The sequence below is a fragment of the Babylonia areolata genome, chromosome 19, assembly GCF_041734735.1.
Source record: "Babylonia areolata isolate BAREFJ2019XMU chromosome 19, ASM4173473v1, whole genome shotgun sequence".
NCBI classification, from domain to species: domain Eukaryota; kingdom Metazoa; phylum Mollusca; class Gastropoda; order Neogastropoda; family Buccinidae; genus Babylonia; species Babylonia areolata.
In genome coordinates this window covers 46,278,241-46,302,268 of record NC_134894.1, presented here as the reverse complement: position 1 = coordinate 46,302,268, position 24,028 = coordinate 46,278,241, and the positions used below count along the sequence as shown (strand labels likewise).

Below are 24,028 nucleotides of genomic sequence, written 5' to 3'. Positions count from 1 at the left end.
GCCAACACTCCATGTGTAGAGGGCAAAGATGATGATGATGAAGGAGGAGGAGGATTATGATGACGATTTTGCTATGGAAGTCCGTTTTGGTTTGGGACTGCTTGACAAGGCTGTACTCAATGCTTCCTGTCATAATGATATCCCGGCATTAACCAGGCCCGAGAGATACAGACACTTGCAGTGTTGGTCAGGTAATCAGAGCAACACACCCAAAGACGCATCCTTGAAGTGGATGACACTCGACTGTGTGGTCCCAGTCTCCCCACTTAAGCCCTCAGCACACTCATCTCTGGGTAGGAGCCGGCCACGGGCTGAAAAACCCACCTCCGCTGGGATTCGAACCTGCATCCTCCCAGCCGTCAGTCCGCGACACTAACCACTTCACCACAGCAGCTGGTGTAACCGTTTGTTTGTTTGCAGAGGGCAAAGAGCACGAGTTGCCGCTGTTTGGGAACTACTGTTGCCGCGTGGTTGCCGTCCCCCACTGCCTGACCAAAGCTGTGGTGTCCGGCTACCTCAACGTCCAGGTGAGAGTGCGTCTGCACTAATTAGTGCAGTTGGACTGTATCCCATCAGTGCAGCTGCACTGAACTTCATCAGTGCAGCTGTACTGTACCCCATGGCTGGACTGTATCCCATCAGTGCAGCTGCACTGAACTTTATCAGTGCAGCTGTACTGTACCCCATGAATGGTATGGATACTTATATAGCTGCCTATCCTTGGGTGGAGCCAAGCTCTAATCGCTTTACAAACATGGGGTTATTTGTACAACAGGCTGCCTACCTGGGTAGAGCCGACTGACAGCTGCCATTTGGCACTCATCATTCGTTTCCTGTGTCTTTCAATCAGGTTTCAGTCAAGCACATTATACACACATAGACATATAACATTTTACTTGTATGACCATTTTTGCCATGTAGGCAGCCGTACTCCGTTTTCGGGGTGTGCATGCTGGGTATGTTCTTGTTTCCATAACCCACCGAATGTCAACATGAATTACAAGATCTTTAACGTGCATGTTTGATCTTCTGCATGTGTATACACATAAAAGAGGGTTCAGGCACTAGCAGGTCTGCACATGTATTGACCTGGGAGATCAGAAAAATTCTCCACCCTTTACTTACCAGGCTCCATTACCGAGATTGTAACCTAGGACCTAGAAATTGAAAATTGAACACTTTAACCACTCGGCTATTGCGCCTATGAGTGCAGCTTTACTGTACCCCATCAGTGCAGAGGTACTGTACTGCATCAGTGCAGCTGTACTGTGTCAAGATGTACTGTACCCCATCAGTGCAACTGCACTGCAGTATCTGTGGACCAGCCCTGCAACAGCTGAGTGCACTGTCGAAGCCATACTTCATACACAAAGCGCACGCAACATCATCAAAGACATGCTCAATCCACTTGAAAATACCGGTGAACAAGGTGGAGGCAGAAGCCGACAAGCTAAATGCACCAAGTGAGAATGTAACTGATTGAGAAAGCGAACCTGAACTTTCCCACTGCAATATGGGAATATCTGTATCTGGTCCATTCAAAGCAACCTGGTGTTAGGGATAATCAGTACTCAGGGTACGAAGTGTTACAGTTTTTAAGAAATTGTAAAGAAAAAGAAATGATAATAATGATAATGATATGCCATTTTTATGTCCCTAAAAGTCTTAAAGTGTAAACTTGAATGAAAGTATAAATCTTCTCTTCTTATTTTTAAAGTAAAGAGAAGCAGAAGAAAGAACATTTTTTAGATGTTTACCACTCATCCCCCTTTTGTTTAACTCTTTCACGACCATAGGCGTCTTTAGTTGACTAGACAGTGCACCGCCATAGATGTCTTTAGTTGATTAGACATTGCACCTCCATAGGCATCTTGTTGACTAGACAGTGCACCGCTATAGGCGTCTTTAGTTGACTTACACAGTGCACCTCCATAGGCGTCTTTAGTTGACTTACACAGTGCACCGCCATAGGCGTCTTTAGTTGACTTACACAGTGCACCGCCATAGGCGTCTTTAGTTGACTTACACAGTGCACCGCCATAGGCGTCTTTAGTTGACTTACACAGTGCACCGCCATAGGCGTCTTTAGTTGACTTACACAGTGCACCTCCATAGGCGTCTTTAGTTGACTTACACAGTGCACCGCCATAGGCGTCTTGTTGACTAGACAGTGCACCGCCATAGGCGTCTTTAGTTGACTAGACAGTGCACCACCATAGATGTCTTTAGTTGACTAGACAGTGCACCGCCATAGGCGTCTTTAGTTGACTAGACAGTTCACCGCCATAGATGTCTTTAGTTGACTACACAGTGCACCGCCATAGATGTCTTTAGTTGACTAGACAGTGCACCGCCATAGATGTCTTTAGTTGACTAGACAGTGCACCGCCATAGATGTCTTTAGTTGACTAGACAGTGCACCGCCATAGGCGTCTTTAGTTGACTAGACAGTGCACCGCTATAGGCGTCTTTAGTTGACTTACACAGTGCACCGCCATAGGCGTCTTTAGTTGACTTACACAGTGCACCGCCATAGGCGTCTTGTTGACTAGACAGTGCACCGCCATAGGCGTCTTTAGTTGACTAGACAGTGCACCACCATAGATGTCTTTAGTTGATTAGACATTGCACCTCCATAGGCATCTTGTTGACTAGACAGTGCACCACCATAGGTGACTTTCGTTGACTACACAGTGCACCGCCATAGGTGTCTTTAGTTGACTAGACAGTGCACCGCCATAGGCGTCTTTAGTTGACTAGACAGTGCACCGCCATAGGCGTCTTTAGTTGACTAGACAGTGCACCGCCATAGGCGTCTTTAGTTGACTAGACAGTGCACCGCCATAGGCGTCTTTAGTTGAATAGACAGTGCGCCACCATAGATGTCTTTAGTTGAATAGACAGTGCACCGCCATAAGCGTCTTTAGGTGATTAGACAGTGCACCGCCATAAGCGTCTTTAGTTGAATAGACAGTGCACCACCATAAGCGTTTTTAGTTGACTAGACAGTGCACCGCCATAAGCGTCTTTAGTTGACTAGACAGTGCACCGCCATACGCGTCTTTAGTTGACTAGACAGTGCACCGCCATAAGCGTCTTTAGTTGAATAGACAGTGCACCACCATAAGCGTTTTTAGTTGACTAGACAGTGCACTGCCATACGAGTCTTTAGTTGACTAAACAGTGCACCGCCATAGGCGTCTTCAGTTGACTAGACAGTGCACTGCAACTTTTGTCAACATCGAGGGGTCATGTTGATGAGACCATTTTTCACACTGTAACAAAACTCGACAGCTGCAGCCAGTTTTCCCGACAATAGAACAGTGACTAACTTTTGCCCCCCCCAATCCAGTTTGAAGTGAACGAGTCCATTGTGTTGTTTTGACATGAACTGAAGCCTGTTTCTGAGAGCATTATGTCTAGAACATCTGACGCTAGGGAGCGTTTTTTCACACAGAAACTTGGTGGTGAAAGAGTTCATTATCAAGTAAATGTGTTTGTGTTTTTTGGGGGGGAGGAGGGGTTGTTTTAAGGGGTGAACAGTTTCAGAAGCAAGTGAGAACATGTTTGTTTTTTTTTGGGGGGGGGTGCTTCTGTCTTTCAGGACAGCCAGGACCGAGCCCAGTGGCACCACTACTGGTGCGTGCTGAAGAACTTACAGATCGCATGCTGGGCGTCCCCCTCTGACACTGAAACCACGGAGCCTCTTCTCTCCATCCCTGTCACCAAGGTAGTTAACTGTGCCGGCCCTGTCGGCTCTGTCCTGTCCTCAGGCTTTGCCTCCCTTTGCCACTGTTATCTTTCCTACCCCCTCCCTGCTCCCACCCTACCTGCGGGGATGATTTGGGGGCGGGGAGGGGTTCTTTTAGTGTGGTTAGGGGTGGGGGGTTTGGGGGTTTTTTTTGGTTAAGGGTGAGGTTTTTGGTGTGGGTTTGTTTTTTGCTGGGGGGTTTTTTGTTTGTTAGGGGTGGGGTTTTTGGGTGTGGGTTTTTTGTATGTTTGTTTTTTGGGGGGTTGGGGTTGTTGTTGTTTTTGTTAGGGGTTGGTTTTTTAGTTGTTTTTTTTGTTTTTTTTTTGGGGGGGGGGGTTATTTGCTAGGGGTGGGGTTTTTTGGTGTGGGTTTTTTGTTTTTTTTTTGGGGGGGGGGTAGTTGTTAGGGGGGGGTATATGGGTTTGTTGTTTTGTTAGGGGGGGAGGTTTTTGTGTGGGTTTTTTTTGTTTGTTTTTTGGTTAGGGGTAGGGTTTTTGTGGTTGTTGTTAGGGATAGGGTTTTTTGGTGTGGGTTTGTTTTTGTTTTTTTGTGGGGTTTTTTTTGGTTAGGGGTGGGGTTTTTTGGGTTTTTTGTTGTTGTTGTCAGTTTTTTTGTTTTTATTTTACTTGATAAATGGGCACTGTGTTGTATTGTTCACCTTAGATCATCCTCTCTTTCTCAGACCTGCAAGTATCATTTGAGATAATAAAAAAAAAATAATAATAATAAAGTCATTCCATTGGATGATGTGGATCTTGCGTAGGCCATCCGGTGTCCAGGGCATCCAACATTTTTTTTTTCTTCTGTGTGGTCTTAAGGAGGAAGGTGGCAGAATGGTTAAGACGCTCATCTGCTTGTGCACATACATATTATTGTACTTAGGTGTAGAGCTTGTGGAGAGGGAGGGGATTGAGTGAGTAAAGAAGACACACAGAGAGAGTGAGAGGGTTGTGTATGTGTGTGTGTGTGTATGTATACCATGCTTCTGTTTCAGGGAGTATGATTTTGTGTGAAGCCATCATGTATGTGTAATATATGTTGCATGGTCTTGTAAGTGTTTGAACATGCCATTGGGAAGAAGACAGATTAAAAACATGAGGAAAAAAAAGAAAAGACAACAGAAAGGAGAAAAATGATGATGAAAGGAACAAAAAAAAAAAAAAAGAGAGACAAAAAGATTATAAAAAAAAAAAAAGGCAAAAAAAAGATACTAAAGACAACAACAACAAAAAAGAAAAAAAAAAAAAAGAAAGAACCTTCCAGGGATGCTGAAACTATCTTTTAGGCATCCACTGATTTCTCCTTAAAAAAAAAAAATTTAATTAAATTTTAAAAAAAGACGCTCATCTGCCAACACAGAGCCCATGAGGGCCTGTATTCCCATCCCACTCTCACCCATTCTCCCAAGTTTGACTGGACTACGATACTGAGCATCTAGTCATTAAGATGAGACGACAAACTGACGTTCCGTGATGCAGCAACGCTCTTGAAGCACTGGAAAAAGAACCCATGGCAACAAAAGTGTTGTCCTCTGGCGAAATTATGTGGAAGAAATCCACTGTGATCAGTACACAGATATATTATATGCATGCACTCAAGGGCCTGAAAAAGTGTGTTGGGTTATGCTGCTGGTCATGCAAGCATCTGCCTGGCAGATGTGGTGTAGCGAATATGGATTTGTCTGAGCTCAGTGATGCCTCCTTGAGAAACTGACACTGAGAGTTATGTTGCCAAGATTCACAGCCAGAGAATTTTGTTTATTACTCTTGTTTAATCAAGTAATCCGTGTGTGGGGGCGGGGGGGGGGGGGGAGGGTGCGGGTGTGTGCTGATTATCTGGTTGCAGTTTTCCGCAATTTATCTTTATTCTTATCTTATCTGTCTATTATAATCAATGTGCAGTATAGTAGGCTATGTTTATAATTATATTCAAATAATGTTTCTTAATTCTTTCTGTTTTTACATTAAGAATACCAGTTATTACCTGCAGTGTGTGGTTGTATGTATGAAATAATGTGTGTGATATTTTTTACATTTGTATCTTCATAATATTCGTAAAAGCTGTTGTTGACTTTTACAGTTATGGTCCCCATGTTGTTTACTTGTCTATGTTGTGATAATGCACCTGACCAAATTTCTCCAGTTGGAGATAATAAAGTTATTCTTATCTTATCTTACTGCTGCTTTCCTTCTTTTTCCCCTTCCTTTATTAGTATCAGATAGTTTTGCTCCACTTCTTATCCTCACTTTTACTTCACAATACATAGTTTTCATACATTTATATAACTTACCCTTTATTCCATTTTTTAACAACACAGGCCATAACAGCTTCCTTGAAATTGAGTCAAATGCCTTTTCAAAATCCACAAACACTACGTATAACTTTTGATTATGAGCAAATTGTTTGAACAGCAGTTAATAAAGTAAATATATGGTCTAGTGTACAGTAATCCTTCTTAAAACCAGCCTGATGTTCGCCCGTTATGTTATTTAAGCTTACCCATTCCTGCAACCTGTTATTAATGACAGAATTATATAATTTACTACTTATGTTACACAGGGATATACCTCTATAATTGTTTGTGTCATTCACATCGCCTTTCTTAAACAGTGGTAAAATAATCGATTCTGTCCAATGTTCTGGATAAACAGCATTGTCAAACAAATGGTTAAACAATTTCACTAAAAGTGTTATTGTTGACTCACCTGAATTTTTTGAAAAATTCACCAGTTAATCCATCAGTTAGGGGCCTTAGCCTAATCTGAATAAAAATTTTCGCATTTCGCATTTATTAGTATCTTTTTAAAAAAAAATTTTTTTAAATTTTAAAGAAAGGAAAAATTTTCTTTATCTTTTTATGTATGGTGAATATTAACAAGGAGAAGGAAAAAAAACTAGTCTGAATTACATGAAAATATCCAGCAAAAATGGCACACCAGTGTTTTGGCTGACAATACATGGGAGATAATTTATTGGCCGGTAAATTTGTATTCTTGTTTCCATAACCCACTGACGCTGACATGGATTGCAGTATCTTTAACGTGCGTATTTGATCTTCTGTTTGCGTATACACACGATGAGGGTTCAGGCACAAGCAGGTCTGCACATGATATTGATGTGGGAGGTCAGAAAAAAGAAAAAAAAAATCTCCACCCTTCACCCACCAGGCACCGTTACCGAGATTCGAACCCGGGATCTTCAGGTATTGAAAGTCCCACGCTTTTTAACTACTAAAAGCGATTGTCGCCAGTCTTACCTGTGTGTGTGTGTTGTGAAGTGCTTAATCTTCCGTGACTGGTTGCGTTCTGAAGCCACTGATGCCAGATTCTCCCCCACCCCCACCCCCCGCACCCGCACACCCCCCCCACCTCCACAGAGCACCCAGATCAGTGAAGCGGATCCCCGGGGGTCGTGCAGTCGACCCCACACCTTCCTGATCAAGACGGTGACGGTGCAAGGCTCTTCCACCCAACACACGCTGGCCGCTGACTCCCAGGACCAGGTGGGCCTCTGGTGGGACGCCTTCCAGCAACACTTACTGGACCAAGGTGGGTGTGAGTGTGGGTGTGGGGGGGGGGAGTGGGTGTATGGAGGAGTGTGTGGGGGGGAGTGAGAGTGGGTGTGGGGATGGGAGTGAGTGTGGGTTTGGAGGGGGCGGGGGGTGGGAGTGAGTGTGGGGGGGGGAGGGAAGTGTGTGTGTGCGGGGAGTATGTGTGGGGGAGTGAGTGTGGGTATTGGGGAGTGGGGAAGGGTCTTGGGGGGGGGGGGGGGGGAGTGAGTGTGTGTGTGTGAGAGTGTATTGTATTGTGGTGGAGGAGTGAGTGTGGGGGGTCGGGGGGGGGGGGGAGTGTGGGTGTTGGGGAGTGTGTGTGGGGGAGTGAGTGTGGGTGTGGGGGAGAGTGAGTGTGGGAGTGAGAGTGTATTGTATTGTGGTGGGGGAGTGAGTGTGGGTGTGAGAGTGGATTGTATTGTTGTGGGTGTGTGGGGGGGGGGATGCAGGGGGGTGGGGGTGAGAGTGTATTGTATCGTAGTGTGGGGGTGTGAGAGTGGATGGTATGGTATTGTATTGTATTACTCTTTTTTGTCACATCAGATTTCTCTGTCTGAAGTAAATTGTGTAAAATGATGGAATATCCACGTGTGTGGTGGAAAAAAAAAAAGATGATAGATGTCCAGATGTCTATAAATAATCTTTACTGCATGCAGTCTAATAAAATGATGATAGAATGACCATGTGGGTGGGTGATGTTAGGGTTCATACAGAGTCATGAAAGTCTGGAAAAGTGGGGGGGGGGGGGGGGGATGAGAGAACTGTTTTCTGGACTGAAAAAGTCTTTGGGAAAAATTAGAGAACTATTCTTGGGACTAGAAAAGTCTGAGGAAAAAATATCTACTTTGCTCTTTATGGTCTGGAAATGTCTTAGAAGTAAAAAAAAATTTTAAAAAATATTTTAAAAAACCCCAACAAAAAGCAAAAAAAACCCACCCTTGATCAGTATCATACAACAAAGTATTTAATGCACTTTTAAAAAAAATAAACAAAAAAAACCCCCCAAAAACGGTCCACCCAAAAAAAGTTATGACAGTTCAGCATCCATCAATCTATCTCTTTCATCAGTGGTGCTGCAGACAAAGTTTTGATTCAGCTTGGCCTTGTGGACTGGGAAGGTTTCAGTCTGGTTCAGAAAAGGTCTAGACATAGTGTGGAAGTTTTGTGTATGGTCATATTTCTCACCACCTCCGTGCTCTACACTGGCTCCCCATTGAAGCGAGAATTAGATACAAAGTTGCGTGTCTCTGCTGTTCTGCTATCCACTCCACAGGACCTACCTGTCTTTCTGACCTTATCAGTGTTTTCACTCCCTCAAGAACTCCCCACTCTTCCTGTGACTGTTACCCTTCTGAAAACTCCTTGTGTCGATACAAGAAGCTATGGTGAATGTTCTTTCTTCTTAGCTGCTCCTCATATATGATACAACCTTCCTCATCATTTCTGTGCATCTGATTCTATGTCTGCCTTTCGTTTTTCACTAAAAACTCATGTTTTTGTGAAGACCTACCTTTTAGAACTCTCAGCTTCCTCCTTCTGCAAAACAATCCTTGTTGGCTGACTTTGGATGCATGACGTAGGAATGAGAGAGGGAGAGTGGGAGTGGGGGAGGGTTTTTGAGAAAGGGTAGTCATGAATGATTCATGTCATTTGTAACTTTTTTCTTTCATGTAAAGCGCCCTGAGCTCTTAGAGAGCAAGGGTGCTGTATAAATGTACATTATTATTCTTATCTGTGGCAACAGCGTATCATAATGGAGTGATGGTCTAGAAGTAATGCGTCCGCCTAGGAAGCGAGAGAATCTGAGCGTGCTGGTTCGAATGAAGGCACAGCCGCCGATATTTTCTCCCCCTCCACTAGACTTTTAGTGGTGGTCTGGACACTAGTCATTCGGATGTGACGATAAACTAAGGATCCATGTGCAGCAGGCACTTAGTGCATGTAAAAGAACCCACAGCAACAAAAGGCTTGTCCCTGGCAAAATTTTGTAGAAAAAATCCACTTCGATAAGAAAAAGAAATAAAACTGCATGCAGGAAAAAAAATACCAAAAAGATGGTTGGCACTCTCAGTGTAGTGACGCGCTCTCCCTGGGGAGAGCAGTCTGAATTTCACACAAAGAAATCTGTTGTGAAAAAAAGAAATACAATACAATACAATACATTGATGATGGTGTGTTTTTGCTTTCCAGCACTGTGGAAGCATGCCTGTGAAGAGGTGATGACGGTGAAGGCGTCCACCAAAAAGAAGGTCTTTGTCAAGCAGAACTCTTTGTATGACGACACCCCTTTTGCAGGTACGCCACACACACACACTGGGTCTGACATGCACACGTACAGGTTCTTGGGGGCACACACGTTGGAGGGTGTTGAGACATGTAGAATGCACATCAGCATTCATGCATGTGCTCACACACACACACACACACGCACGCACGGAGAATCGTCAATAACTTGCCTTGCATGTCGCTTTAGACCCAGAAGCAGCTTGGGAGAGTAAATAAATGTGAATAAACACACACACACACACACACACACACACACACACACACACACACACACACACACTCACTCACTCACTCACTCACTCACACGCACACATTCACACACACACACACACACACACACACACGCATGCACGCACGCACACCCATACACTCACCCACCCACCAACAAACACACACACACACACACACACACACACACAGAGGCAGACATTCACACACACACACACACACACACACACACACACACACACACACACCAACACACATCAGCACACACACACACACACACACACACACACACACACACACACACAAAAACACCCATACACCCACCCACCCACCAACACACACATCAAGACACACACACACACACACACCCATACACCCACCCACCCACCAACACACACATCAACACACACACACACACACACACACACACACCAACACACACACACAGTCATCAACAAATTGCCATGCGTGTCCTGTTTCCAGACCCGGAAGCGGCAGGGGAGAGCATTCTGAGCGACGGCAGTGGCGGAGTGGGGATGGGGGATGACGAGCTGACCCAGATGCTGGCCACGCTAATGGCAGAAGACGTCCGCAAGGTGCGCAGCTCCAGCCACAGCGGCTCCACCTCATAATCCCAAGACCCCAGGCTCCCAAACGGCCTTGACCTCAAGGGGCTTCTCTCGCCAGTCGGTTGTCAAACTCTTGGTTTGATTGATTGACGTTGACACCTTGTGTGTGTGTGTGTGTAGCGTCCACACCAGGTTCAGATCGAGGGCGACTACACATCGCGGCCCAAGGCACTTTGTTGATGAGATATTGTGACATTGCTGTGGTAGCGTCGCTGTCTGTAAAAACTGGTGATGACAGTCGCAAAAGCGATTTCATTGGCAACGCAGCCAAAGCTGTTTCGTAAACACCAGCAACATTGCATTACAAAGTTTTTTCGTTTTTTTTTTTTTTTTTTTTTTTTGTTACATTGCATCACAAAGCCGTTTAATGAAACCTGTCAGCTTTGCAATACCATTTCATAAAACCAGCAACAATATCACAAAGCCATTCCATAATGCCAGCAACATTGCAAAGGCATTTCATTAAAAAAAAAAAAAAAGGCAATTTTGCAAGGATGTTTCATAAAACTTGTGACTTTGCAAAGCCATTTCATAAAACTGGCAACACTGTTGTAGAGGGGTTTCATGAAATTGGCAATATTGCACAGCCATTTCATAAAACCATCAATATTGTGTTGCAAAGTCATTCTGTAAAATTTGGCAACATTAGAAAAGCCATTCCGTAAAACCTTCAACATTGCAAAACTTTTTCTTTTTTGATAAAACTATCGACATCACTAAGCCATTTCATATAACCATCAACATTTGCAAATTCAGCTCATAAAACCAGCAAAGCTGTCACAAATCCATTTCATGAAACCAGCAACATTGCAAAGCTATTTCACCATAGCATCCAATCAGCAATATTTGCCCAAGCCATTTCATAAAACCAGCAACATCGCAAAGCCCTTCCATAAAACCAGCATCATCGCAAAGCCCTTTCATAAAACTGGCAACATCGCAAAGCCCTTCCATAAAACCAGCATCGTCGCAAAGCCATTTCATAAAACTGGCAACATCGCAAAGCCATTTCATAAAACCAGCAACATTGCAAAAGCCATTTCATAAAACTTCTGAACTGGTGTCACAAAACCAGCAAACAACATTGCAAAGCCATTTTTATAAGACCATCAACAACATCGCAGAACCATTTCATGTATTTGGAAGAAAAAAAAACAACAAAAAAACAGCAACAGCATCATCTCATTCTTCTTCTTCTTCTTCTTCTGCGTTCACTTGTATGCACACGAGTGGGCTTTTGCGTGTATGACCGTTTTTTACCCCGCCATGTAGGCAGCCATACTCCATTTTCGGGGGTGTGCATGCTGGGTATGTTCTTGTTTCCATAATCCACCGAACGCTGACATGGATTACAGGATCTTTAACGTTTTGATCTTCTGCTTGCATATACACACGAAGGGGGTTCAGGCACTAGCAGGTCTGCACATATGTTGACCTGGGAGATCGTAAAAATCTCCACCCTTTACCCACCAGGCGCCGTCACCGTGATTCGAACCCGGGACCCTCAGATTGACAGTCCAACGCTTTAACCACTCGGCTATTGCGCCCGTCAGCATCATTACAAAAACCATTTAATAAAACCAGCTGTCATCGTATCGTCATCATCATCATCATATGAAGGAGTGTTGTCATGGCGATGATCTAAGTCACAGCTGTGGTGTTACTCATCACAGAACCCCCCGCCCCCTCCCCGCATCCTTCCCACACTCCCTCCACACCCCCACTACCCCCACACTCCACCTCTCATTGTAATGCCAGAAGGACTTCCTTGACTCCTTGTTGACACTGTTAAACTCGACTCTTACTGTAATTCATCCTTTACAGAGCCTCTAGGAAAATGAAGGCTGATGGTGTGTGTGGGTGTGTGTGTGTGTGCCTTGAATTGAAAAAGAGTTTATTCAGCGCTTATAGCTTTTAGAGGCGTTTGATTGGCTGAGAGCGGGCGGGCCCGTCTTTTCACTGTTAGCCGCGCGAAATTTGGCCAAGCAGAGCAAACCATAGGCCTAGTTTGCATCAGTTTGACATGGTACAGTATATGTAACACCAAACATGGAGTATAATACAAACTCCTCCTTTATGTAATTCTCGCAGCCAGTGTTGACCATCATAACGTACAAAATGTCGTCCGTTATAATAAAGCTCCCAATCAGATGATGCAGTTTTGAAAAATTTGAATTCTGTTTCCTGGATTGCTGTTTTGAAAAGTAATGATGAAAAAAAGAAAGAAAGATTACTGGCTTTTCTGTTGCATGATTTTGAACAGATTGTTTGATTTTCAATCACAAAGATTATTTGCTTCTGGATTATATATATATATATATAACAGAAAACAAAAAAAATGGTTAAAACTGGTTTAAGAAGGCCAAAAGACAGTACTTTCTTCTCAGTTTTATATGATTTTTTTGTTTGTTTGTTGGGTTTTTTTTAATTCAAAAGAGAATAAAATCGTATTCATTGCACTCCCAAGCAGAAATACAAGTGAGAAAAGTTCCCCAGTAGCAAAGAAATCAGAAATTATCATACACCTGAATATATTTCTGAGAATTGTTTTGTTTGTTTTTTTATGTTCCACTGAAAATGACAGTGTGACCATGACTGAATTATGTTATTCTGATTAGACTGGGGTTTTTGTTTTTTTTTCCCACTGAAAATATGACAGTGTGAGTGTGCCTGAATTATTTCATTTTAATCAAGCTGGTAGGTATGGGTTTTTGACACTAACCATAACCGCAAAAAAGCAATATTTTTGTCGCATTTGCACATTCATATGTTAAAGAAAAAAGATCTGAACCATATGTTTTAATGTATGTTTTCATGTTTGTTTGTTTTTATTTTTTTTATTCAATATACAAATGTATTTTGTGAAGTTAACAAAACAGAAAACAAAATGACAACCTAAAATGATATGACAATGATAACCCAAATGACCAAGTATTTCATGTAAATGTAATGTTTGGTGGGCATGTTCTTCTGTGTTTTGTTAGTTTGTTCAGTGTACAAGTGTTTGCCAAGTTCACATAAATGAAAATAAAACCCATAAGATAGGTAACCAAAGTACATGCTATAAGTGCATATTGTTTTGATGGACATTTGCATGTTTGTTTTGTCTGTTTAGTCAGTGTACAAATATTTACAAGTTAACCACAAAAAAAGAGAAATATAAGCAACTAAAAATTATATGAATGATGGTAACCTAAAAAAAAAAAATTAAAAAAAAAACCAAGTATTTATAGTGCACTGGGTTTTTTGGGTTGTTTTTTGTTTTTGGGTGTTTTTTTAAAGACAGTAATGATGACAACCTAAAATGACCAAGTGTTTCCAGTCGCACTGTACAAATGTTGCCGCTCGTTTATAAATGCCACTTTTGATCAATCATAATCTTGGAACACATCCCAAAAGAATTTTTTTCTGTGCTGTGTAATGTTATCACATTATGTAGCATCTGCAAGATACGTCTGTGAATGTTTTATACTTATTTTCATTGATTTGTTCCCCCTCCTTCCCCCTCAGAGCAAGTGTCCAATATAAAATTTTTTTTTTAAATGTTTCATTGATGTTCTTTGACTGTATAAAACAAGTGTCCTATAAAACACAAACAATCATTTTTATCAACAATTAAGAGTGGTAACTATCTCCATTTACAAGGTACTCAATTAGAAGGCTGTGCCAGTCTTGAATAAAAACTGATTTGTGTTTGCACATTTCTTCTGTCATTTCTGCCGAGAGCACGTTTCAAATAATTGGTATGAGGACAAGCCAGACGCTTCCTTTTTGACGAAGCGTCTGGATTTGCAAAGATGCCAACTGTTGCGATTTCGCCATGTTTTGTTACACTCGATCACAGTTTCTTCTGATGTTATGCCATACATCAAAATTGTTCCAGTGATTTCGTTTTTGACTAAATAACATGGTCACAGGCTTTCCAGTCTTACATTACACAGACGCTCTAGACTTACTGATCATGAGGCCCGGGCAGTCACTGCTAACCGTAGTATCCTTGATGATGGTCAGCCAATCGCGTGCGTGTTTACATTGAAAGTGCATTGAGTGGACCAATCAGCTTAATCGTTTGCCGGAACAAGAGAGAACGTGGCTAAATCAAGTTGCGTCTCGGTCAAACAGCGTCTGTGCCAGTTTGCTGATGTGGCTCGGAGTCAGAGTGTGCTTACCTAATTCAGAATGTTGCAACTAAATTTCCTGACTGTTCCTACAAACACTTGACAGAGGTTGGCATCTCTTGGTTTGTACCAATGTACCTTTAATTAGCCTGTGTGCTGGCTGAATGGGTAGCATAAGCAGCATTGACCTCAAGTTGTGTACCTTTCTGATGGAGAGAGTTTCTCCCCTTTATCGTTGTTTTGATCCTGAACTCTCCTAGTCTCATAGTTGTTTCATTTCGATTCATTTTTTATCATTTTACAAAGTGATGTGAATGAAATAAGCTGTGCAATAGCCTGTGAATCACAAATGATATTAAAGCAAGTGTTTTTAGCCTTTTATCTTGGGGGGGGGGGGGTGCAGATGGGTGTTGTGTGCTTCATACAGACTGATGGAAGTCTTGGAAGAAAATTAATGAGAGAACAATTGCCAGGGCTATAAAAAGTCTTGAAAAAAAACAACAACATTGTTCTGCCCCTCAGGATCTGGGAAAGTCTTTGAATTTTAATGAAAACCTTTGACCAGTACCTTTCAATAGAGAGCTTGTTGCATAAAAAAAAAGAAAAAAGAAAATGAATTATAATGTAAAAAAAACCCGCAAAAACGGTGGAACATGAACATCGAAACCATGCTCTCCACCAATCTCTTTCTTATGTCAGTGGTGTGGCAGTCACATTTAAAAAAAAAATTCAGTTTGGCTTTGTTAGATTTTGTTCGGTCTGAAAATGTTGTAGCCACAGCCGTGATAGACCTGAAAGAATGTCACAAATGATGCTAAAGAAATTGTTTTTAACCTTGTTTTTCTTCTCCTTTTCTTCCGGGAACTGTGAAACATGAGAATGAATAAAAAAAAATGTTGTCATCATGTAAAGTCTATGTTTTGCATTTGACTTTATTCTTCTACTTTTTTTCTCTTTTTTTTTTCCTTTTTTCAGATATGGTGCAAGGTTGAGGGACTTTTTGTTTTTTATGATAATTCAAAATGTTTAATGTTTAACAAGCAATAAGGGGAAAGGTGAGAAATTAACGATATATGGATGACATGAATGTGTGTGTGGTGGGGGGGAGTGGAGGCAGGGAGGGGGGGAACCTTTAAGGTCAAGGTCATGTTTATCTATAATTGTCGCACATTCTCAGTCTCACCTTCAAATCATTCTCAGGCGAAAATTGGATGTCCTGTTACTCTGTTGTGTACAGCCTCAAACATGTGTGTTTCGTTTGTCTTTGATATTGCAACCTGAGCTTAGGGAGTCCTGTTACTCTTTGGACTGCTTGACAAAAGGCTGTACTCTCATCATAGAATTATCCTGGCACCATCCAGACTGGGGAGTCCAGTTTGGCTGGGACTGCTCGACAAGGCTGTGCTCTCATCATAGAATTATCCTGGCACCATCCAGACTGGGGAGTCCAGTTTGGCTGGGACTGCTCCACAAGGCTGTGCTCTCATCATAGAATTATCCTGGCACCATCCAGACTGGGGAGTCCAGTTTGGCTGGGACTGCTCGACAAGGCTGTGCTTTCATCATAGAATTATCCTGGCGCCATCCAGACTGGGGAGTCCAGACTGCTCGACAAGGCTGTGCTCTCATCATAGAATTGATTAAATATCCCGGCGTCAACCAGGCCTGAGAGATGCAGTGTTGGTCAGGATATTTTAAGCAACACTTACCACCAAAGGCACATCCGTGTAGTGTTTGAGCCTGGACTGTGTGGTCCCTGTCTTCCCATTTGAGTTCACAACACGCTGTACACTCGGACACCTGTGTCTGTACCTTGAAGAGAGAAATGACTGAAGTGCACTTCGCATTGGAGTCGTGAACAGTGTCTTGTTAGAAGGTGCTTCGTATTGTATTAGGGACTTTCTGTCACAACAGACTTGTCTGTGTGTGAAATTTTGGGGGTGCTTACTCCGGGGAGGGGAGAGAATATCGCCCCAGTGCAGAACCACCTTTCTTTTTTTTTTCTTTGTGTGTGTGTGTGTGTATGTATGTGTTTCCTGTCTGCAGATACTTTTGTTATTGAAGTGGATTTTTTTTTTCTACAGAATGTTCCCAGTGACAACCATTTTGTTGGTGTGGGTCCCTTTTATGGGCATACAGGACCTCTGTTTATTGTCTCGTCCAAATGACTAGCACCCAGACCATCACTAAAAGTCAAGTGGAAGGGAAAGGAACGGAGGGTGTGGGGGGTAGAAATCCTGGTCTGGAGTGTTTAGATTCAAACCCATGCACACTGGGTTCCTAGTCAGGGGTGTTTTTACAAATGATCACAAAGCCATCACTCCTTACAATGTGGTGACTTTGACTTCAGTGATGTGTGTGTGTGAATATATTTGTATTTCTCTTTTTGTCACAACAGATTTCTCTGTGTGAAATTCAGGCTGCTCTCCCCAGGGAGAGCGCGTCGCTACACTACAGCGCCACCCTTTTTTTTTTTTCTACCTGCGTGCAGTTTTATTTGTTGTTTTTTTTTTCCTATCGAAGTACATTTTTCTACATAATTTTGCAAGGAACAACCCTTTTGTTGTGGTGGGTTCTTTTACATGCACTAAGTGCATGCCGCACACGGGACCTCGGTTTATCGTCTCATCCGAATGACTAGCATCAAGACCACCACTCAAGGTCTAGTGGAAAATATCGGCAGCTGAGCCGTGATTCGAATCAGCGCACTCAGATTCTCTCGCTTCCTAGGCGGACGCATTACCTCTAGGCCATCACTCCACATATGTGTGTTGTGTGATGTGAAAGTGTGTGTGTAAGACGTTAGTTTGATTGATCAACTAATGGTGTACGTAGATTATGACTATGTGTTGCCAATCATGAATGAGCTAGATCATTGGATGGAGTCACGCAAGTGTGTCATTTCTTGACTGTGTTAGTCGATTATCTGATGGTCAGGTCCATGTAAGTTTGTTTTTTTTTTTTTCCACATTTTTTGTTTGTCCCAACCACACTGTTTCAGTTTGCCTGTCCATCTGTCTGTCATCCCTGTGTGTGTGTGTGTGTGTGTGTGTGTGTGTGTTTCTCTCTCTCTCTCTCTGTTCGTATAGCTGTTTGGTTTGTTTGTTTTGTTGTTGTTGTTTTGTTTTTGTCTTTGAAACTGATTTGATGAAGAAATGCCAACTGACTGAAGGTGACCAAACATTTTGAGAATTCATCGATCTGATCTTCTTTATGTACAAGAATGTAAACCATACAGCTTTTGGAATGAAACCTAAACTATGCGGTGGAAAAGCTATACTTTACATTTTCTTTGCCCCCCCCCCCCCCCCCCCCCCCTCCTCCCCCTCCACTGGGGGAGATGACCAAAGTGTAAGGTGGGGAAGTTCTTCGTTTTATATTTATTTCCCATGGGAACAAAAACCCACAACAGAAACACAGCTGAGGACCATCTGCAGTCTTTACATATTGTTTGTTTCTTCATCCCAGCTGTATAGTATTCTGTGACCTGCTATAATTAGGATCATTATAATGGACATTTGTATAGTGCGTTTCTCCAGAAATACTGCACAGAGTGCTTTACATTTCGTTCCTCACTCCATCACCTCCCCTATCAATACTCCTCTCCACCCACCCACACACCAACCCCCCTCACACACACACACACACACACACGCACACATTCACACGCACACACACATACACACACATACACATACACGCACACACACATACACACACATGCACACACACACACATACACATGCACACACATGCACACACACACACACACACATGCACACACACACACACACACACGCATACACACACACAACACGCATACATAAACACACACACATGCATACACACACACACACACACACACACGAAAGCCTGTGCCAGAAAACACTCACTACAGCTGAGCATTGCAAACCACCCTCTCCAAGAAACACGCAATGCCATTGAAAATTAGCAGATTTTATATTGATTACCTCACGTTACAAGCAGGGTTTAAAATGTTCTGTTTTATTCAAAACATGATGAAGGAAATGGGGGGAAAAAGAGACAGGATGTGAATTATTGAAGTATGAAATATGAAGTCTGTCCTAAGCATAGTTCAGTGTTCAAATAATATCATTTATCAGTTCTTCATCCAAGCTTTTTTTGTATTTTGTGAACTGCAACACTACCAAACATTGACAGATATTAATTTTGGTTACCTCACTTTATAAGTAGTGTTCTGTATGTTATTGAAAGCATGATGAAGAGAGGAAAAAAAAGGTATATGAATTATTGAAGTTGAAATGAAATCTGTCCAGTGTTCAAATGTCATTTATCAGTTACTTTTTTTTTTTCTCATCAGCTTCAGAGGCAGTTCTTATGAATATATGACTGTACTAATATTTTTCTTTTCTTTTCTTTTTTAACCTTAGGTTGTATAGGATTTGCATTGACTGTATTCAAAGCCTTGATGTGGCCCTATGTGGTCAGTTGCTGGCTATAAGCAATAATGATCATAATAATAATGTAACAATGTTTTGTTGTTGTTTTGTGTGTGTGTGTTGTGCGTACATGTTCTGATGACCTTGCTCACAAGACTGACTTACGCTGACCTGTGTGTGTGCATGTGTATGTGCGTGTGTGTGCGCACGCATGCGCGCGCACATGTGCTATGTATGCTTGCATGTTAGGTATAGAATGTGCTTACTAGTACATTTTCATATCTTGGAATAAGCGGAATTGTTAAGAAGAGGCCTAGAATTGTTACTGCCGAAATGTCTGTGCATTATTTTTTTTTTTCACAAATGTTACAGGCTTGTTCCAGACGCTTTAATTTTAGTACATGTGTATTGTGTCATGTTAATTAACTTTTTAAAAATCGGGGAACCTATTTTAAATTGCTGGGATGTTTGGCTGGATGACAATGAAAAGCATTTCTGAAGGGAATCTGTCTGTATGCCTCTCGAGCTCTCTCCAGATATCGTTGTGCAAGTAATGGTTCCTGTCACGTCACAACTCCCAGCTCAGTTCATGTTTAAGAAATAAATGGCTGTGAAAACCTGTCCACAGATTGGTTTCTGTGGTGATTTTCATTGTGATTTACACTGCCATGATGGCAAGCCTGTATGTGCGTGGTTTTTTTGTTGTTGTGGTTGTTTTTAGTTTTGTTTTTGTGTGTGTTATTGTTGTCATTGTTTTGTTGTTATTGTTTTTTCTTGAGGAGGTAGATACCCTTTTTTTTAACCTCAAAGACTGTCCCACCATTTTGTAAAGGCTATTATCCCACCTATCGCTCTCTCACAGAAAACCAAAGTGCATGCATGAGCACATACATTTGCATGCTCATTCCATACACACACAAACCAAACACATGCACATTCACACATACCCCTCAACAGACCCCCACACACACACCAAATTGAAATACACGCATACACATATGCACACAGCGTGCACAAGCAACTGTTGAAACACAAAGTCAGTGCTGTTGATTTTTTGGGGAGAGACACTCCCAGCATGTACTGTCACCAGCCATGACGATCAGCTGGTGACAATACATAACATCAACAGCCGTCAACCACTCACAGTCATATCACGGCTGAGAACATTCTTGGGTTGATCCCCTGGATTCTGAAACGAAAAAAAGCTGGGAAAGAAAAAAGCACTTTGTCTTTGTAAGAATGGAGAGACAGAGAAGAGTTTTCCTTACACATACACAAACACTCAAAATCATCGGAGAAATCTTTTAAATTTTTGTTTTAATTTGATCAAACCTACAAACAACAAATGATTAAAAATCCTAACCACAAAGTAATTCCAGACATGAAATAGATTGTGCACCTTCCTTTCATATGAGTAAGAAAGTTGATCAGAAACTGGTCTGGATGAGAATGAGAACTTGGAAGCAGCATGTGCTCTTATGATTTGCAAACTCAGTACTGACCCTTTCACTTTCCGACTGTATTATAAAAAAAAAAAAAAAAAAAAAATAAAAAAAATAAAAAAAAAAAGAGAGAGAGAGAGAGAAAAAGAAGACAACGGTACCAACAAATTGGTCAAAATAACAAATTGGTCAAAATCATTCTTGCACAAGTTACATTGTTTGTGTTACTGAATCTTGGGGGTGTGGGGGGGGGGGGAGGACATAATACAGAACAAAAAAGCAAGCAAAACACATATACACACAATAACATGGGAGAGAAAAAAACCTGGCAAAAATCAAAAACAAATACCTTAAAGAAGCACAAAAGACAGACAGTGTTTTTGTTCCACTTAAAGTAGACAAAAAAAGTCACACAAAATAAGGTACAAGAGCATAAAAGCTGTCATGCCATGAACATACCCATATCATTGTATGCCTGCACAAGGGAAAATCAAGACCAACAGATAAAAAATTTCCTGCAAAAACTTGAGACACTGCCTGAACGATAAAAATTTGTGAAGTAACTTGGCACACATGTGTATCAATTCATATTACTGTCAAACTAGCCACTTCATGACTTATTGTTCACAATCAAATGGATACAGCTTTTGACTCATCAGTCTCTCATGACTTCAAAATTTATAACCACCAAAAAGTGAAATGTTATATAAAAGGAAAAATGACTGTACTTCACACACATAATAATTTCATCAGTATTTTTTTGGGGGGGAGGGTGGTAAGGGGGGGGGGGAACCTGGTCACTGGTAACTAAGCACAATAAATTGGAATAAATTATTAATCCATGAAAGATCAACACTTAGCCAGTTAGGAGACACTCAAATAAAAGTCAAGACAGCGTGTGTTCTAGAATTGCTGAAAATAAAATAATCCATAACCTTACTCTATTTCATAAAATTAGTTTGAACATGTTCTGAGCAACTATCCACACTGTTTATTTTATGGCACAGATGGTTTTGATGGTCAATATCAAAGACTAACACAAAAGAGAGAGAGAGAGAGAGAAAAAGGAGCTACAATAAATGTTTGTTCAATTCAATTCATGCAACAAACAGTATAGACTTTGAATGGCTTAATTAATGACTTACTCCAAACTACTTTAAAAGTCAATATCAAAATCAAATGTTGGCGCAAGCATTGTAGATAATCATCTGAAGATGGAAGAGTTGTTGAAAGCAAGCCAAAGCTTTGATAAAGAACAAAATTAAATCACAACAGATATTCATTCTTGACTAACAAGTTGCTGAACGCTGTAAATTCTTGGTGGCACTAATTGAACCTCTTAGTCAAGAAGGAAATAAGACATCACATGCTTTTTTTTAGATATCTACCGAGTTTGAAAGTATGATGGCAAATGAAAAGCCATAACTGCATTTACCCTAATGTTAAATCTGCTGAACAGAAGCCCTTCGACGGCCGAGTGGTTAAAACGTTGGACTTTCAATCTGAGGGACCTGGGTTCAAATCACGGTGACGGCACCTGGTGTGTAAAGGGTGGAGATTTTTACGATCTCCCAGGTCAACATATGTGCAGACCTGCTAGTGCCTGAACCCCCTTCGTGTGTAAACGCATGCAGAAGATCAAATACGCACGTTAAAGATCCTGTAATCCATGTCAGCGTTCGGTGGGTTATGGAAGCAAGAAAATACCCAGCATGCACACCCCCGAAAGCAGAGTATGACTGCCTACATGGCGGGGTAAAAACGGTTATGCACGTAAAAACCCACTCATGTACATGCGAGTGAACGTGGGAGTTGCAGCCCACGAACGCAGAAGAAGAAGCCCTTCATTTTCATGTAGACATACAATAAACACAGCAGCTAGCACCATGGAGGTGCTTCAACAAGAGTTGTCTTTCAGTGAAGCACCAGAAACCACTCATCTCAAAAACCACATCACAATGAAACTGAACAAAACCACAAAACACACTCACACAATCACCATTTTGCTAATCCAATACTGATTTGATTCTGTCCTTATAAAACCAGTTTAGACACATTCAGCTGTTACAGAGAACACGTGTTTGTCTCTCATACTCGTGGAACAACCTCAACAGAAAAAAAATGAAAAGGTTATGGGAAAGGGAACAAGAGAGGCAAGGCCTTCAAGACTCACTTGTGATACACTGAAAAAAAAAATCCAAGCTTTTTATGTATCAAAAGGAGGAGTTTGTATTATACTCCATGTTTGGTGTTACATATACTTACCATGTCAAACTGATGCAAACTAGGCCTACCGGTTTGCTCTGCTTGGCCAAATTTTGCGCAGCTAACAGTGAAAAGATGAGCAGTCTTGGCCCAGTCCGCTCTCAGCCAATCAAACGCCTCTAAAAGCTATAAGCGCTGAATCATTCCGTGGCCATCGAAGAAAATGCCCCATGAGAACCACGGCGGAGATGCGGGGACGGATGGGCGGGCATTTGAGTTTGACATGGTAAGTATATGTAACACCAAACATGGAGTATAATACAAACTCCTCCTTTTGGTGTCATATACTGTACCATGTCAAACTGATGCACAATTTAAAGCAAATGGAGGAGGGCAACGCCTACTGGTTCGTATGGGGAGCCCTTGTAATTGAGATGGCAGTGTTAGCCACGACAAAGGAAATCCCCTTGGAACCGTCAGCCCTGGTCATACGGAAATTCCTGAGGTAGAAGTTGATGAAGGGATTCTCAGACCGCCAGAAGGCTGCCTCCAAGACATGCTGCAGTGGCACTGAGTGCTGGAAAGCAGCCGAAGTAGCTATGGCCCGCACTTCGTGTGCTCTGGGATGAAGACAGCTGATATCCCTGTGTGCATGAGAGTAGGCTCTACGAATGACTTGGGAAACCCAGCGGGAAATGGTGCCTGCAGATGTCTTTCTTGTAATTCTCATTGAGGGAGATGAGCAGACGCCTCTGAGAAGAACGCCTATGGCGAGACCTATCCCAATAGTATTTGAGACACCGAACAAAAGGGAAAAACCTGGCCAAGTCGGAGGGAGGTCAGGTCCGACTTGGGTGTCAGTCCCGCCCGAAGACGAGCGGGCTGACTGCCCGGAACCGCCTGACACACGCGGGCCTCCCCCAGCAGGGGAGACCGGCCGGATAGCGGGAAGACCTCCCGTGGGGAGACTGGGGTGGCTTGGCCCGGGGTGGGCAAAGTAGAGATCCCCCCCTCGGAACCAAATTTTTCTCCCCCCCCCCCAAAGGAGGTGGGGGAGGGGGTCGACAGAGAAGGGAGGAGGGGGAACAACAATGGGGCCCGTGAGGGCAGTCTCCGAGTGGGGACCCGGGTAATGGCCGGGCGCGGCCTCCCCTTGGGAGTTCGCGCCCAGCTGCGAGTCCCCACCGCCAGGAGAGGACTTGACACTCCCCCTTCTCCCTGCCTCGCGCTGGGAACCTTGGGAGGCGACACTTGTACCTCTTTCCCCCCGGTCCCCTTCATGACTGTTTTACTGGTACGAAAGTCGCCTCTGTGATCAGCGTCTAAAGACGCATCGCCACGGTCCGTATCGGGAGGAATCATGAGCTCCGGGCCTGGGAGAGTCTCTTGCCGAGTCTC

General features: G+C 42.6%; 1 protein-coding gene across 6 annotated transcripts in view; it reads left to right on the top strand.

Annotated features, from left to right (window-relative positions):
- The window catches only part of LOC143293777 (rhotekin-like), a 97,383-nt gene extending 81,916 nt beyond the window's left edge, over nucleotides 1-15,467 (top strand). For all 6 annotated transcript variants that reach the window (XM_076605005.1, XM_076605006.1, XM_076605008.1 and 3 more), the window contains 5 exons: nucleotides 421-527; nucleotides 3,605-3,730; nucleotides 7,128-7,299; nucleotides 9,492-9,596; nucleotides 10,299-15,467. In XM_076605005.1, the coding sequence (XP_076461120.1) occupies nucleotides 421-527; nucleotides 3,605-3,730; nucleotides 7,128-7,299; nucleotides 9,492-9,596; nucleotides 10,299-10,447 (659 nt within the window). In that variant the 3' untranslated portion in view covers nucleotides 10,448-15,467. The remainder of the gene's footprint in view (nucleotides 1-420; nucleotides 528-3,604; nucleotides 3,731-7,127; nucleotides 7,300-9,491; nucleotides 9,597-10,298) is intronic.
- Nucleotides 15,468-24,028: the final 8,561 nt, after the last annotated feature.